Here is an 18783-nt window from a genome sequence, read left to right as displayed (position 1 = left end):
CATAAATATTATTTTTCTTATCTCAGTAGAGTCTTTGTGAGGTTGTGACTTTGTTTCCTCACCTGGGGAGAATAACAGCGCATGATTCACAGGGGTTACTGTTGGATTAAACACACTAATACACGTAAAGTGTTTAGAATAGAAGCTGGCACACACACAACCAAAAAACAACCAAACCCATTGCCGTTGAGTCAATTCCAGCTCACAGTGACCTCCCAGAATAGAGAAGAACTGCCACATAGGGTTTCCAAAGAGTGGCTGGTGGATTGGAACTGCCAACCTTTTGGTTAGCAGCTGAGCTCTTAACCGCGGAGCCACCAGGGTTCCACACACATAGGAAGTACTCAGTAAATGTCAGCTGATGTTCATTTTACTATTACTGTTCCCTCTTACAGATGAGAACATTGAGATTCAGGGTTAATTGGTGACAAAGCTGAATGTAGAACACAGAGCAGGCCTGCTCCTGATTCTTTTCACGACTCCACACCACTCTCCCCACCCATACATATTTTGTGTATGATAATAAGAGTACCAAACTGGAACAGGCAAAAATAGCTGTGTAACTTAAATCTAAAAAGCACGAACAAACTGTTAGTCCCTGACCAGTTCCAGGATCCACCCAGTTTAGGCTCCAGGGCAAGTCATCAGTCATTTTTAAAGTCGGCTTCACATAGTGATTTTGAAAAGGGAGATAAAAGGTTTCCACAAAGAGCCGACACAGCTTCAAGAAGATGCCTAAAAAACTGTGTGAGCAAGTAAAAATTACAATAGCATCCACTTCCTGCCATTAGATTTAAAAGGGATTTATAACCACTCTGTGTGGACATTAAGGAGCACCGCAGCCCATGACAGGATGCCTGCTGTAGGGGTTACACGGGAAGTGGCTAGTCCACCAGTTAAATTTCTTTTAAATCAGAATTATTAGTGAAAAATCCAAAGGCTCCAGATAATAGCTAACAGCTGTTTGATTTAAACTATGTATCCAAACTAATCCATTCTCAAGTAATATTCATCTTTCCAATAGCACATATGTCATTGAAGTGCTTTTTAAAAAAGGAGGCTTGGTGGTGCAACTGCAGAGCACTCAGCTGCTAATCAAAAAAGTTGGCAGTTTAAACCCACTGCAGAAGACCTGGCAATCTGCTCCCATGAAGATTAACCTATGGCCGTTGAGTCAATTCCAACTCATAGTGACCCTATAGGACAAAGCAGAACTGCCCATAGGGTTCCCAAGGCTGTAAATTTTTATGGAAACAGACTGCCACATTTTCCTCCTATGGAGCTGCTGGCGGGTTTCAACCGCTGGCCTTTCGGTTAGCAATTGAGTGCTTTAACCACTGCACCACCAGGGCTCCTCCCAAGAGTACAGCCTAGAAAACCCTATGGGACAGTTCTACTCTGTCACATGGGGTCACTATGTGTTGAAACTGACTCAACGGCACCTAACAGCTATGGCAATAACTTTTTAAAAATGTGGTCAAATTATACGGATGAGAGTTACTGGGCAACAGGAGAGTCAGAGGGCCTCACGGTATCATCCCCATGGATAATTTACCAAACCCGAAGAGAAAAATCTTTACAATGGAGAGATCTGGCAGTCACCATGTTAACCAAAGGACCAAACTCAGCATCAACAGCAGAGGGACAACCTGACATTATATGGTGCAGAAAGTAGAACACAACAACACCCATGGAAGATACCTGCAAAACGTTTAACCTGAATCTGGTCATGGGGAAACACCAGACATGTCCAGATCCTGTTCATTCTACAAACCAGTAGCCTGGGATCTTCAGCCATGAAGGACATGGAAAGAAGTGGGCACACTTGCTCGATTAAAGGAAATGAAGGAGACATAATAAACAAATGCACTTGTGAACCTGAATCAACAACAACAAAAAAACACACTGCCATCAAGTCGATTCCAAGTCATGACAACCCCATGTGTTGCAGAGTAGAACTGCTCCATAGGATTTTCTTGGCTGTAAACTTTAAGGAAGCAGACTGCCAGGCCTTTCTTCTGCAGTGCCACTGGGTGGGTTTGAACAAACTAACCTTTAGGTTAGTAGTCGAGCACAGACCATTTGCACCACACAGGGACCTGAACTTGGATCGGGGGGCTTAAAAAACAGCTAGATAAGACTTTTTTGAACAATTAGGGAAAGTTTAAAATGTAGTATTTATTAAATATAATTATTAAAATAAGGCTATTTTTCTTAGCTATGCTAACAGTATTATGGTTACACAATTCATTTTCAAATAATTAGGGGAAAATATACACGTACAGAGAAAGAGACCATGCACACAAGAGCAGGCAAGAACATAAATGTGACCTCTAAAAAGGCAAAGATTATTTTTTTAAATACAATCAAAATTATACTCTTGGTTGAGACAAATCTGAGGCAGAGTGAGTGGGTGATGGGGTAGCAGAAATTATAATGGACATTCCAACAATCCTGACATGGATACAAAGGGCTTAGGAGTTAAAGAACTAAAATGTGTTTTGCTTCCTATAAATAAAATATCAGTTATCTCTTTTACCTTAAAAGGTTCATCTTTACACCACAGCTTGAAGGATGTCAAGAGGATGATGTCTCTGGGTCTGAAAGGAAAGTGGGCATTGGGGTTTTTCTCTATGAATCAAGATGAGGAAAAAAGAAAATGTGATATTCCGCTTTTGATTGGCAGGAACACAGAGCATGAGATGGTCTGGAGAGATCCAGACTACTGCCCAGGTACACAAAGTCCTGGGGAGAAGGGAAGGAAGAGGACACACTGAAGGACCGTGTTCTCAATTCCCTTGGGGGATTTGAGCAGATCAGAACCAGCAAATCAATGGTTAACATATGAATGGCCTCCATTTCTTCCGCTCCCATTTCCAGGCAGGCAAAAGGGATGCGGAGTGGAAAACACAATGGACACAAAAACCGGCTTCTCACCACAGACTGACCCACACCTAGCTGTATGGCCTTGAACAATTCACTTGACCCTCTGATGCTCACTGCCTACCTAGAAAACAGAAAAAAACAGAAGGGCTGGATTAATGTAGCTCTCAGATGCCTTCCAGGGCTAAAACCTAAGGCGCTAAATGGCTAGCTCAGACTTAAAGGCAGTGCAAGACCCATGGGAAACGTCTAGTCCTATTTTGTCGTACAACAGTCGCTATGAGTCAGAACCGACTTGAGGGCACCTAACAACACCACCTTTGTTTTTAAAACTGTTAATCGTTTCACTGTTTTCCTGATTGTAAAAGTCATACTTGCTCAGGGGAACAAAACAGAAAGTAAAAAAATTTTTAAAAGACAAGCCACTATAATTGTACCACCCACAGCGAGAAACACTGTTTGCATTTGTATATTTGCTCTTTCAATGTTTTCCAGGCTTTCTCGCACTTGCACACACACTCATACACGTATTTTAAAAACAAAAATGAGATCCCTGTATATGCGCTGTTGGAAATTTTTTCTAGTTGCCAATATTACATGGTCCTCATTGCGTATCAGTAAATATAAGTAATGGCATCATTATAACGGCTGAATGGTCCAAGACATTACATATGCACATGACTTATTTTTCCAACAAAGGGACACATAGGTGGTTTCTAATTTGGTTTCTAATTTTTTTCTTTTCTAGACAATGCTGCAATAAATGTCCTAACGTTCTTCCTCGTTATGTACATACTTAGTCTATAAATCAAGATTTAATCACACAACTCATCTCCCTTTTATGCAGACGGTAAAAAACCTATGTTTTCGAATAACAAGCCCAGAGGAAGCAGGACTGGTACGTAGGTGCTCTGGTCCTTAGGAGGCTCTGGGAACAACATGATCTCTTCAATTCAGCAAGGCCGCAGGGAAATTTGAGGCCCAGCATCTGGATAAAGGATCTCCTCCAGGTGGCGAAGAGATTTTAGGGAGAAAAATAAATACTGGGCCTCGAAATCTGCAGCCTAGCAGCCGAGGGGTCCTGTGTTTACATTTTCTGCCTGTAAAAACAACAATGTCACTAAGCACACTCCTGCCTGCCTACGTTTAATACAACCCAACTTAAACACACGAAAGTGACTGCATCGGTCTCCGAAAGTGAAAACAGCACTCTTTTTTGCCAACTCAAGTATTCGCTTTAATATTCCGAAATAATTTTTTTTTATACGAAACATTTCTCTAACTTTCATTTTTAAAAAAAGTATAAAACTTCCTCATTTCCACTGGCATTATCATCTATTTTTCTGACTTCGAAATTACGTCACTGATCCAAATATTCTTTGCAAACGTTGGAGGAAGCATTTAATTCTATTTTTTTGTGGTTATGGCTGTTTTCACAAACACGTACTTATGCGCGGGTCTAAAATGTAAGGGATGCGGGATATACTCTCCAGCAGATAAGAGGGAAACATCCCACACTAACGATCTCTCAGATATATTACTGGAGATTCACAAGATTTTATTCTTGGAGGAACTTCCATCGATCATTTCCAGTCCCTGGAGAGGCTGGATTAGGGAGGTTAATTGGCTTGTCCAGGTCAACCATGCCCAGAGTTTTTTCCCTCTCTCACCCTCCTTGTCAGAAGCTCAATAATTAATTTAGGATAAAGATGCTCATTTTACACTTGACAACATCCAGCAGAGCTAAAATCATTGTATCCAATAATGAATTCAAAATAAAACAAGACAGTTGGTAAAATCAATATGTCTTGTCTATGCCTTCAAAGCTATGAGGCTGTCCTACTCTGTCCTGTAGGGTCGCTATGAGTCAGAATTGACTCAATGGCAATGGGTTTGGGTTTTTTGTTTTTTGTTTTTTTTTGTCTACTCCTTCAGGGTCATGACCCCAGAGCTCAGGTGTAAGGGCAGGTCTCACAAGAGCCAAAAACATAATTGAGAAAAAGTGTATAAACAAGTGGCAAAACTGAAAAATATTTAAGACGTCCAGAGAGCTGCGAGTGGATGTTTCCAGGTTTGGGCCAGAGTGGGCAGTGGTGGCTGAGAACTAATGGATCATTAGTGTGATTGAGAGAAAGCAGGTGCAAAGAAAAGGCAGGAGCAAATGGCCCTAGTACATCGTTAGAGCAAAGACCCACATTAAAGAAGGGAAAAGTGGTGTTAAAACTATCTTCACGGGGTGATAACCGTCTCCCGAGACACATGCATGACCCCTAGTCTTTTGTTCCTGAACACATGGAAAGACTGATTGCACAAACTGAGCTACAAATTATTAACACAGCCTCATACAAACTGCTTAACTCCTCCCTTTTTGCTCATAAAGTACATCAGCATTAATATGTGCCATGTCCCCCACAGCTCTGCTGTCAGCGAGTTGGAAAAGTTGCCTTGTAAACCATCAGGAGACTTACTTATCTTAGAAAATGCAGCAGAAGTTGTAGGGAAGTGGAGGATCAATTAACTTGGTTGTAACTTCTGCCACGGTGAAGACTTCATCACATTAGATGGATATATGCATCATATCCAAAACACACACACACAATAGTTGGGGGAAGAGACCCTTCCCTTCTACCTCCTCAAACAGCTGGCAGTGGTGACTTGTCCCTAAACCTGCAGTCTGTAAATGCTGGAGACCAAAACCTTCTATGGTTCCTTCATTGGGTGGAATTTAAACAGTGACCACCCATGGAGCAAGGCAAACTCTCAGGCTACCACTAACACCGCTTAGTGGTGTTAGAAATCAAATTTACATTCCTGATTCAAAAATACGCCTTCTTAATTAAAGTAAGGATTTCCCAGTCTTCTCAATGGTGGGAACAAGAAATACTAGGGTTCCAGGATAACACACGTATCACCAAGTCCAGCCCAGGGTTTTGAACTGGTTCGTTCCTGTTCAAACCCCTGCTGAGAATTTTCATTTCCACCCCCAGATATACTCAATGAGAATCTACATTTTAGCAAGATCCCCAGGTAATGCTTATGTATAATAAATTTTGAGAACCACTGCTCTACTAGTGGTTCTCAGAATTGGTCCCTAACCAGCAGCATTAGCATCGCCTGGGAACTTGTTAAAATGAAAACCAGTTCGAAGGCCTGAGCCAGGTTCATTAATCAAGAAGGGAACTACTCCTTTGTAAAAGCACTATTTTACCTTTTTTGCCCTGGTTCTGGAATGCAGATCATTTTACTTTCTGCAAAACTTTTCAATGCTCTACTCTAAACACAGCTACCGGTCATATTAGCTGGGGATCTCCAGAAAGTTTCCCTGTTAAAATATACAGGATGCTATCAGTTAGACCATCACAAACAAGATAATTACTGTGGCAGGAAATAAAAATCAGATTATGTGGGATTTGGGGGACACAGGAGACTCCTTCAAAGCTCTGACTGGAGCTTTAAGTCCACCATCTCAAGCTTCTATTCTGGCTTCCCATGTTTATTCCAGTCCATTTTAGTTTCTCTCCCTTGCTTAGACCCGAAGTCCCAACATTTTGTGTATTCTTGTTGACCAAAGGTACAGACTGAGCTATATTGGTTTGTTTACTTGACAATCAGCTGTTGTGGACAGGGAAGAAATATTAGTTTAAAATGCAGTCAAGAACCTACAGCCACAAGAAAAATAAATCAGAGAGAGAGAGAGAAGCTGGATAATGTGGGATCATTTCTCTGTGAGTCAATCCTTCTGGGAGTTTTCTCCCCCTGGTGACCATAAGGATAAGCAAGCAGATCTTAACAATTCAGAGTTAACATTCCAACTGACATACTTGGGTTTTTCTTAATTACTAATTTGATAAACTGCTAAGGATGTAGCAAAAGACTAAGTGGACAGAAGAATAAAAGCGCTGATAAAACATCTTCCCCCCCCGCCCCCCCCGCCCCCGCCACAGCTCTGGCATTAAAACAACTCTGTGTCCGCCATATGTATAGTCATTTACCATGACTAATGGGAATAATGTACTACATTTCATAATACTGATCTCTCTGGCAGTTTGAGAAAAACTCATAGCTGCTGGCTACACTTACCATCTACAAATACTTACCACAATAAACCCTCAAGGAAAATTTTCTGTTTCAAATAAATACTCTAAAGAGGCTTTCTAGAGAGGGAAAGAAACTTTTCAGAATGCTGAGGAAGGAATCCACCCTCTCTCCTTCCCTGTTTTGAGTAAATGCTTAATCCTATCAGATGTTTTTCCCGTCGAATGCTTGTCTTCTGTGCAGTTTAAGACGGTGTTTAAAATTGCCAAAATTCCTTTGACAAAACCAAATTCCTGTTTCCCCTAAAAATGGACTCAAATTGATGTTAGAAACTGGCACAGATGTTGGAAATTCCATCCTCTTTCCAAAAAAAGGACCAAATGGTGTGTGAGGTAATGTCCCTTTTTGGCAAATTCTTATTTCCTCCCCGGGATCCTGGATGTAATTGTCAGCATGCCCATCGAAGTGGGTGGACATCACACACACAACTTGCCTCCATAGCACTTCCTACCCTAGATCCTTCCAAATGCAGGGTGGACCTAAAAAATTATCTGGAATCAGAGTTGCTACTTGTAACATTTTCCATACTGAGTCAGGGAAGGGAGGAGCTCTTTGCTCTGAACAGAGAGAGGGAACGATCCTGATGGTTCACAGAAGACTATAAACTTTAGAACCAAAGCCGGGTTTATGTTTTCATAAACTATGCACTCTGGTATACAGGTAACAATAACTATCTAGTGCTAAACCTAAAATTGTTTTATTTTTATAATTGCTTTTTATCCATTGCTTATAGAAAACAGTAATCTGGAAAGGGAAAAATAAGCCATCTATACTCCAATAAAATACATAACCTGATGTCCTGCATTTGCCAGGAATATTTTGCTGCAAAGAAAATAATTGAGGAAAATCACCTACGTGTTCATTTCATGGAGGCGTGTGCACTTGTTTGGTTAATCTTTTGTCATGATAGTGGCATGCTTTTAGTCCGATCTGACAACTGACTTCCACATTTTACATGGATTTGCATGGCTCTGTGTATAGTATGCGGAGGGTCTGAAAGTTTAAAACCTAAAATTAAAATTTTTGATGTTCACCAACGTAAACAAGTAACTTCTTACAAATCAAGAATTCGGTTTGATTTTAAAGCACAAAATTAAAACACAAAATGATTTTGGACATGAGAATTGTGAATATTTGAGGAGATAAATCCTTATAAAACATTCACTGACACACACTAGTCAATTTTTTTTTCTTCTGCGAGTATGGAAAACATATATTTGAAGTCTCGGATTATTCTGATTTCTTAAACTCATCCCAAGTCCCCTCTTAAAATGGTATTTATGTTTCTTGTTGCCCAAATGGCTTAAATAATGCTTTAAATTTATCCACATAGAAGAAATAAAGAGAATGCATATTTAAAACAAAGATCTTACAAGATATTAGTTAAATTGTGTCTATAAAAGACCTGATAATTCTTATGGTGATGTCAATATTGTCCAGAGGAGGAAGGTGACCAAGAAGAAAAAGAGCATGCAAGCTTCTTAACTGAAGCTAAGAACACAATAAAATGAGAAAACTGAGTATATCTGATTAGAACTAAAGTCCTCTGCAGAAATTATCTTTAGATACGATCTTCATAATGAGACTGGGTTCCGTAAATAAACCCCAAGAGCAATCTCATTATTCCTCATCACATCTCACGTGTTTAGCCACTTGAATGTAGTATACAGCAGATCTCTTAAGACCAAATATAACACACATAAGCAGGAATCGGTTTTTATTATGATCATTACTACTGTTTTCCCAAAGTCATTAACTCTACCCAAAATGAAAGCCATTACGAATGAAAACAAGTAAACACAGACATCAAGAAGTAAAAGACCAAACAAAAAAAAATCTTCTAATTCTTAAAAGCAATGCAACATGCAGAAGACTCACCTCTCCATCATTCTGAAGACCAAAACTTCCCTGCTTACAAATTACTTAACAACCTCACTAAAACAACTAGAAAAAATACGGATTTCCTAATAAAACTTCTTCCATATGTGTTCCACTAGAGGAGAGTTTCACCCAAAGCCCTAGCTCACAAAATTCCCCAAACCAAGAGGCAGACGACTCCTTCTGCAGCCGAGGGCAGTCTCCCTGACACAGTTTCTCAAAGATGGCGGATAGACACAGCGCCTCATAACGTAAAGATGGTTGCTCAGATTAAATTATGCAAACATAGTTTCAAAATAACCTGCTCAAATTTCAGCGCATTAAAGATGGACCTGCAAAACGTTTGCCGTGTTAAGCCTGGTTCCAGCGGAATTTTAGTGGGTACCGAGGGGAGATCACCCTCATAATGACTTTGAAACATAAGCACACAGACATCAAATCCCATAGGCACATTCCCTGGCCTTGGACCCGCACTGAACGCTGTCATCAGTGCAAACCCAGGCACAGCCAGGAGGGTACTTCTCGAGGTCTCCATCCTAGACTGCCAGCAGGAGGGGCCATCTCTGAAAAGCTCAGCTTATCTTTTCAAATAAAATTCCAAAGATAGAATTTTCAAATGGGGATGAATTTATTGGGTAAATTATTCACTATATGAGGTAATTAAAATATACTTCAATGACCCATTTTCCATAAAATGGCATTTATTTTCAATCTGGCAACATTTTATCATCAGACACCCATCTATAAATATTTCTCTGTGGAAAGAAAATTCCTAATTTCCTTTTAATTAAAAGTAAATGGTGGGAAAACGCAGGTTGATTACAATGCTGAAGCAATTTCAATAAACTCAGTTACGCAGCCTAATTCCAAGCCACAGGACATGGGCTCGGTAAGAAGCACATTAGGTGTTCCCCAATTAATAACCGGTCAAAGTGGTTTTTAACAAGTGAATTTTAGATTTAAATATTTTTTGTATGCTACTTTGTATTTTTATTAAGAGAAATTTTAAATCCTGATGTACGTGATACACTGTCAAGTATATTTAGAAAGTCTCAGCTGAAATAATTTGGGAAACAATAGGCACAGGATAATAATACGAAATATTTTCATTTTGAAATACTGAAGACCGTTAGTAGTTGAAAGGTAGATAAAATATCTATAAAAGCAAAAAGGTGTCATAAAGGGGGCTTTAACCTCCCACCAGCCAAAAAAGAGGGAACCATGTTGTTCTGAAATACACCAGCGTTCTTTGATGTCAAACTAGAATTTCCACTATTCTTTCTTATCATTACATAAGTCAGTCTTAAAAACAGTCCACATTTAAATGTTATTTACTTTCATTTGCATTCCATCATTTCTCCTTCTGCCTACTAATAGGTTGATGGAACGCCAAGTATCAATACAGCAGCGCCGGGAAGCCCTTCCCCTGCTCTATCCGCTAGATTTTGCTGTACTTTGTATTTCTCTCCTTTCATCAGTTTCTCTGAAACATGCATCATTCAGAACTTCTTAAACTAGTTTCAAGGACTTCATTACAAGCTGAGTAAATCCACAGGACAATAAAGAGCCTTCAAATAAGCCAACATCCTAGGCCTTAAACTGTCAAGGAAAATTTACAAAGAACGAACAAAACAAAACATCATCGTTTTACTTGTATGTCCCCCAAATGGGCTGAAATTGCTTCTCGGGGCCTGCTGACCACCCTCAACCTACTCACGCGTTGGTAAGTCAGACTCTGAAAATTCGCGATCAAAATCGCAGGGTTCACCCGAGTCACAGGATGGCAACATTAATGGAAAACGGCTGCGGCTGCGTAGCTGAGAATTCTTCGCAAGGGCCTTCTTGAAACGCGTCTACACTTTCACGGCAAAGCAAAATATGTTGTTTACAAACCCTCGCCTCCCTTTTCACCCCAATGTCACAGGCTGACTTCAGGGGCACCATTCTGGATGGTTTTGTTCATGGCAGCATTTTACTTACACACCCTCACGCACACACACACTCACGCATGGCTTTCCATACATTCCAGCGGCCTCTGGGGACCAGAAAGATGAAACATAGTCTCTGGGCCATTTCCCCCCAATATGAGCTATTTTTATTTTATGTTTATGAGCTATTTTAGTCCAAAATATCGAGTAACATCCCTGAAGAGAAAAGGGATAAGGAAAAACAAAGTTATTTCCCCCCCCCCCAAAAAAATTAGCTCTCCTCTCCCCAATCTCATAAACGGCCAGAATAAATAACACTGCCTCTGTCCAGAAAACTTCAAACGCAAGACAGACGAGCTAAGTTTAGCTGGGACAGGAGATGAAGTCACGGAAGGGGGCGCCCGGGGCGTGCCCCCCAATCGCACCCCCCCACGGCCCCATTCCCCGCTCGCTTCTCTTACTTTTGGATGATCTGAGGTAGGCCGGCTGGGGGCGGCGGTGGCGGCTGCATCCCCCGCGGGCCCGGGGGCACCGGGGGCACCGAGGCGCCCGGCACGCTGCGGGCATCTCTGTCCGCTTGCTCCTGGCCGCTGGGGTCCGCGTCCTGGCTCATGGCTACGGCCAGCACCTTGGGCGACGACACCGGCCCCGGCTCGAGGCAAGAGTGCGCGCGCGAGGGGCGGCCCCAAGACACCGGCGCTCACTGGCCAGGGTACCCGCACCCAGTCCCCTTGTCCTTCCCGGTGGCGCGGGGAGTAGACGCGAGGGGAGGGGAGGAGGCAGTCCCGGCGGCGCCGCCTCCGCCTCCTCCCGCCGCTCCCGCTCCCAGCCGGGCCAAGCGGGGTGGGGGCCAGGGGGCGTCTCCGGGCTGGTGGAGCCGTGGGGCGACCGGGGAGCTCTGTCTGCCCGCCCGAGCGCGGCGAACGGCAGGGAGCGCGGCGTGCGCCCCTCGCCACTGCGCGCCCTCAGGCTCCCGGGCCGGCCGCTCCGCCGCGAGCGCTACCGCGTGAGGCGCCTAGACGCACGCCGACCGCGCGCTCGCCTCTCCCGGGAGCCGGGCGGCCTCGAGCTGTCCCCGGGGACGGCGCGCGCGGCCCGGAGCCGCTCCTGCCAAGCCGGAGGACGGAGCGCGCCCGGAGCGTCCGCGCGTCTCGCTGTGTGAAGTGCGCGGGGCTCGCACCCTCTGTCTGCTGGAGCCCCGCCAGCCCGCTCGCGGACTTGGCCCCCCGACCCCGCGCGGAGAAGGCCCAGACCTCCCCCAGGAAGGCGGGAGGGCTCCCTAAATAGGCAGTTCCGGCTCTGATTTCAGGGGTCCCCGGAAGCAGCCGGCGGGGCCGCCGTGCATTTCTGTTCATTTCTTTTTCTCTTCTGTAAAACACCCGCCACGGCCCCGCGAGCGCAGAGACAAAAATCAAGCATACGTTTTACTTTTGTTACTTATTGGCTAAACCTCAATGGTAATGTAAAAGATAAAAGGAGAGATCGCTGACATCACGCCGCCACCATCACTGCCTCTGAAGCTTAGTTCATTGCCTGGACGCCGGTGTGCACTGGTCCCCCTGTACTGCCCACAGCTGTGCACGTGCATCCTGCGCTTTTGAAGGCTGCGGAGACACCTGGCAAGGTGCGGCTTAAGGTCCTGTCGCTCCGGTTGCGGCAGAAACGTGTAGGAGCTGGGCAAAGACCATGGAAAGAAGTCACTCAGGGGATCCTAACCGTCCGTCGGGCGCACGGGAGTTCTAAATCCTAACATGGGCAACCCCTGGAAGCGTATTGGAAGGTAAAGTGTTTGGGCTGCTTCGGAAGCCAGAGCGCGTTCCAGGGTGCCCAAGGCCTGGAGAGGGACTTGCTGAGGATCTCAGGCCAACCTGCTCCCCTCCTGCAACCATGCGGAGGAAGATTATGGAGATGGGCTCTCTAGGACCTGGCAACTAAGTAAATTGCCTTCTGAAAGATGGTTTCTTTCCCCAGACTGCTGCAGATTTCTATCTTCCGCGCCAGTCTCACAAAACAACGCCTCTCTTGATCTCTGGCGTCCTACCTAGGTCTCTCTTTGCCTCTGTCTCTCTTTTCTTCTGACAGATAAAATAATATTGTAAATTCCTTGTAGTCATAAAAATAGTCACAGTTCGCAAACTTAGTCTCACAAAAATCCCAGGTAATATTGTTCCCATTTCACAAATGCAGAGACCAAAACTCGAGGTATGGTGGTTTGCCCAATGGTCCACACGAGTGGTAAGAGGCCGGCTGAACAAATGTCTCTTCTGGGGCTCTCCAAAGGTCTTAACTCATCATCTTCAGCTTCTATCACTAAATTCTGAACTGTGGCTTCCAACAACTTAATGATTTTTTTCCCCCTTGACTTTTGCAACTCTCCCAGAAATTAAAATGAGAACTCATTGAGATCTCCCTTTGAGAATCCTCCAAAACCTTTATGAAAGGCAAACCTGCTTTTGAGTCCAGACTGCTACTTACTGCGGTGACTCAGCCTCACTGAGTGCCCGTTACCAGATATGTGAATCAGGAGTGATGAGGCCCTGGCTTGCAGAGTCACTGTGAGCCTTAAGAATGAAATATTTTGGCATTTATCTGTTGCAGGAGGTGTTCGATCAGGCACTTATTACAAACATAATTCCTTGTATTCCAACCTTTATTGCCAAAAAGAACAGATGTCCAGGGAGCTGACTGCCTGGAAATCTCAATACTGATATCGTATATATATATGGAGCCCTGGTGGCACAGTGGTTAAGAGTTTGGCTGCTAACCAACATGTGGGCAGTTCCAATCCACCAGGCACTCCTTGGAAACCTTATGGGGCAGTTCTACTCTGTCCTATAGGGTCGCTATGATTCGGAATGAACTCCGTGGCAATGGGTGTGTATATGTATGTATGTATATATTTCTTATATATTTACTTCATGTATTTGTATATAATTTTTATATATTTACTGCATGTATTTTATATAAAATTTTTTACTAGTAAAACTGGGAAACTCTAGGGGGCAGTTCTACTCTGTCCTATAGAGTCGCTATGAGTCAGAATCGACTCGAAGGCAGTGGGTTTTATGTATATATATATATGGATGCAGTTCTCTGCATCTCAAAAATAACGTACTAGTATATATGACAAAATAATAGCAGTGGATGAATCTAGGTATTCTTCTTGTATCCTTCCTGAAAGTTTGAAATTTTCAAAAAAAAAAATTTGGAGAAAGAATTTATTCACAAGATGCTTTCCAGAATCCCATTTCCGTGATTATAGCCTAATACTTGCGTGTTATGTAAGAACTGAAACTTGAACAGGAGCAGATGTGGAGGGGGCGGAAAACACTGCAGCAAAAACCGAAAGCTCGTTGAAGTCCTACCTCAGATCCCCACAAAATGTTTTCCAGGTAATAGCGAACACACATATCCATTTTATAAGTCAAACATTAAATGTATTAAGCAGCTCCAGTGAAAAAGATGCTTGTAACTCAAGTTTTCTCACTTCTTTCCAGGAGGAATGAAATGTGTGAAGACCCGTAGGTGGGGTTGCAGCCATTTAAAAGTCTGGCTTTCATCTGCCCTGCACCACCACTTGTGCCCAGGGTGCGCTTCACAGTTACAGAAGTGAGAGAAAGGCTGTGTGAGTCACTGACTTGACAAATGGGGAAGTGCATGCTGGGAATTTCTGTCTTTGTCCCACTCAAAAGAAGCCTCCCGTGCCTCCTGACCTACAAGTAAACTATGATCAGGCGGTGAGGCTGTGGTGGTTTATGAATATATTAAATATTTAACAAGAGTCAGGTGCTAAGTACTTTCATAGATAATCTTTATACTCATAGCAACCCCATGAGGTAGCTACCGTTATCAGCATTTTATCATTGAGGAAACTGAGGCTCAGATAGCTATAAGAATTTGCCCAAGGCCACCAGATTTTAAGGGGCAGAACTGTAATTAGGTTGGTATGACACACAGCCACAGTGACAATGACCTGTCTACTTTTGATATGTGATGCCTTCATCTTCCAATGCATGTGAAATACCACCTGCATCATGGCTCAGTTCTGTCACTCATACCTATTCAGATCAGCAAATTAATAGAAAACATCTAAATGACCCCTTACAAATAAGAAAACTGGGGCTCCAAGAACTTGAATGACTGACTTGAAGCAAGAAATAGAACTCAAGGTATCTATTACTACTAGGATCATCCTCAAATTTACCAGGGATTCTGGCACTCTGGCTTGTTTCTTGATAATAATAATAAATGTCTAGTAGGTTGCACGCACTGGATCTAGGAGCTTTCTCATGCCTTATTTCATTTAATATCACCATTTTGCAGACAAAAGAAGCTTGAGGAACTTGCCCAAGGTCACAGGGATGGTACACAGTAGAGCTGGCATTCAGAACCTGTGCTGACTCACTCCAACCCCCTGGCCTCTGTTCAAAGGGGAAATATACTACCTGCCAGTGTGATTGTGAGCATCACCTACCAATGAGACCATTTAATACATAATGCTATTCCGAGGCCTGGTGGTGCAATGGTTAAGTGCTCTGCTGATAACTGCAGTTTGGTGGTTCGAACCCACCCATTGGCTCCACGGGAGAAAGACCTGCCAATCTGCTTCTGTGTAAAGATTACAGCCAAGAAACCCTATGGGGCTGTTCTACCCCATCACATGGGGTCACTATGAGTCAGAATGAACTTGGTGATAGCACCCAACAACGTATGATTATTACTGTTATTTTTAAAATAAGAGTTTACATAATAAATTGTAAAGTTTGCTAATACTTAGAGCTGATGAAATAACGGAGACACAGACACTCTCATACACTGTGGATTAAAGTGTCCTTCACTGCAGTCTCTTTGGAAGTGAGTTGGCACTGCCTATCAAAATTTCAACAAGAAATTTATCCCATAGATTATTTTGTAGCTGTAACCAAAGTTGCTTGTACAAGGGAGTTTATTGTAGCATCACTCATAATAGCAAACACTAGAAACAACCAAAGTGCCCAGGAAAGGCAGAGTGGTTACGTAAACTATAGTCCTTGCATACAATGGGATACTATGTACGTAAAAAGACGGAGGTAGATCTATGTGCACTGCAATGGAAAGAGCTCCAAGTACTACTAAAGGGAAAAAGCAAGTCATGCAACAGCATTGTATTATGACTAAATTTTTTAAAATTAAAGGGCATAGAACATTTCTGGAAAGTTACACAAGTAATCAGTAAACAGTGATACCTTTGGAGATTGGGGTTGGGGTGGGTCAGGAATCTTTTCCTTTTATGACCTTTTATATTGTTTGAATTTTTGAAATAAAAATTTGTTGAGGTATAATATACCATTTGAATTTTTTTCTCTAAACATGTCTTAATTTTTATTATCAACAAAAATGAATTACTTATTTCTCCAACTAGTAATAACTAAGAATAACACATTAATATGATTTTTTTAAACAAAAATTCATCTGGAAATTGGGGAGAAGCAAACAAGTACAATGTATTACCCAGACTTAAACTCTACTCATTTGATATCCTAACAACCCCAATGGAGTCAATTATTAAATTGCCAGCAGTTGTGTTGATGCAGTTGCAATCTACTAGTTTGATGATTATGGATAAGTATTAAGCAGCCTATCTACTTTAGCCATAACATATTAACTATCTGGGTGTTAATAATAGCAGTTACCATTTCTTGAGTGTTACCCTGTGCCGGGCTAACTTGAGCACATAATATTTCTCATTTACAACCACCTTATCAGTAGTTATTTTTACAGATAAGAAAATTAAGCCTCCAAGAAGTTCAGCCACTTGGCCACATAGTGAGTGGAAGAAACTACAAATCTAACCCCAGTCTCTATTACTCCTAGACTTGAGCTTTCAATTACTCCACCATGATATCCCTTGATATAATAGGGTCTTTGATATGAGATGCTCCTCTGCTAAATCCTTGATGGTTTGATCCTTTCTGGTGTCTCCACTATCCCATCCTCTGGTTTCCCATCTCTTCATTCCGCGGTTTCTCCTTGCCGCTCCCTGAGGTGAGCTTTGTCTATTTACAGGTCCTTCTCTCAGAACCAGAGTATAATCTTTTATTTGGACTCACTAGAATCCCTGCAGATATTTTAAAAAACAATCATAAAAGAAAATCCTCTCCTGGCTTTACGGAGGATCACCTCTCTCTGAAAACCCAGGAGAGACAGCGGCTGAAGGATGCTGTTTAAAAATAATACAGTTACTCATGGAACTGGACACACATCTGAATTTGAAGGAGACAGTCAGGGAACTTTAGCTGAGGAAAAGTGAGGACATGACCTATGAGGACTCTTTTCTGCCTAACAACTCACTGTGAATGTCCCTCATTGGCTGCTGAAAAAGGCTTAGCCTCCATCTCTCTGGTCATGAATTTGTGAGCCAGGTTCCCCATGTCCTCTGCTGAGCCCCACAGGGAGTGGCTGGGAGTCAGAAATCTGAGTTCTGGACCCTTTGTTGTTGTTGTTAGATGCCATCGACTTGGTTCCGACTCATAGTGACCGTATGTACTAAAGAACAAAACACTGCCCTGTCCTGTGCCATCCTCACAATCGTTGCTGTGTTTGAGTCCATTGTTGTAGCCACTGTGTCATTTCATATCTTTGACTGCTGTCCTCTTTTTCGCAGACCCTCTACTTTACCAAGCATGTTGTTCTTCTCCAGGGACTGGTTCCTCCTGATAACATGCCCAAAGTACTTAAGATGAACCTAGTCATCTTCCCTTTCTGGCTGTACTTCTCCCAAGATAGATTTGTCTGTTCTTCTGGCAGTCCGTGGTATATTCAGTATTCTTCACCAACACCATAACTCAAATGCATCAGCTCTTCTTCCTTACTCATTGTCCAGCTTTCACATGCATGTGAGGCTATTGAAAATACCATTGCTTGGGTCAGGTGCACCTTAGTTCTCAAAGTGGCATCTTTACTTTTTAACACCTTACAGTCTTTAAAGTGACATCTTTGTTTTTGAACACTTTAAAGAGGTCTTTGCGCAGATTTGCCCAATGCAATGCATCTTTTGATTTCTTGATTGCTGGTTCCCTGGGTGTTGATTGTGGATCCAAGTAAAATGAAATCCTTGACAACCTCAATCTTCTCTCTGTTTATCATGACATTGCTCATTGGTCCAGTTGTGAGGATTTTTGTTTTCTTTAAAAAAAAAAAAAAAAATTTTTTTTTTTTTTTTTTATGTTGAGGCGTAATCCGTATTGAAGGCTGTGGTCTTTGATCTTCATTAGTAAGTGCTTCAAGTCCTCTTCACTTTCAGCAAGCAAAGTTGTGTTATCTGTTTATTGCAGGTTGTTGATGAGTCTTCCCCCAATTCTGATGCCCCATTCTTTTCCAGATATTCCAGGTTATTGGATTATTTGCTCAGCATACAGATTGATAAAGTATGGTGAAAGCATACAACCCTGATCCACACCTTTCCTGAGTTTAAACCACACAGTATCCTCCTGTTCTGTCCAAACGACTTCCTCTTGGTGTGTGTACAAGGTTCCACATGGGCACAATTAAATGTTCTGGAATTCCCATTCTTCACAATGTTATCCATAATTTGTTATAATCCACACAGTCGAATGCCTTGGCATGGTCAGTAAAACACAAGTAAACATCTTTCTGGTATTCTCTGCTTTCAGCCAAGATCCATCCGACATCAGCAATGATATCCCTTGTGCCGTATTCTCTTCTGAATCTGGCTTGAATTTTTGGAAGTTCCTTGTCCATGTACTGCTGCAACCATTTTTGAATGATCTTCAGCAAAATGTTCTTGTATATGATATTATTCAATAATTTTCATATTATGTTGGATCACCTTTCTTTGGAATGGGTACAAATATGGATCTCTTTTTGAGTCAGTTGGCCAGGTAGCTGTCTTACAAATCTCTTGACATAAACAAGTAGGCACTTCCAGTACTGCATCTGTTTGTTGAAACATCTCAATTGGTATTCTGTCAATGCCTAGAGCTTTGCTTTTCTCCAATGC

General features: G+C 42.4%; 1 protein-coding gene across 1 annotated transcript in view; it reads right to left on the bottom strand.

Moving 5' to 3' along the window:
- Positions 1–17194, bottom strand: part of RBM20 (RNA binding motif protein 20) — a 197810-nt gene extending 180616 nt beyond the window's left edge. Inside the window, exons 1-4 of the mRNA XM_049855099.1 lie at positions 17115–17194; positions 12275–12457; positions 11788–12152; positions 11246–11483 (exon numbers count right to left, since the gene is read on the bottom strand). Of these exons, the coding sequence (XP_049711056.1) occupies positions 11246–11483; positions 11788–12152; positions 12275–12457; positions 17115–17194 (866 nt within the window). The remainder of the gene's footprint in view (positions 1–11245; positions 11484–11787; positions 12153–12274; positions 12458–17114) is intronic.
- Positions 17195–18783: the final 1589 nt, after the last annotated feature.

The sequence above is a fragment of the Elephas maximus genome, chromosome 16 (assembly GCF_024166365.1).
Source record: "Elephas maximus indicus isolate mEleMax1 chromosome 16, mEleMax1 primary haplotype, whole genome shotgun sequence".
Lineage (NCBI taxonomy): Eukaryota > Metazoa > Chordata > Mammalia > Proboscidea > Elephantidae > Elephas > Elephas maximus.
This window is presented reverse-complemented; position numbering and strand designations above follow the sequence as displayed.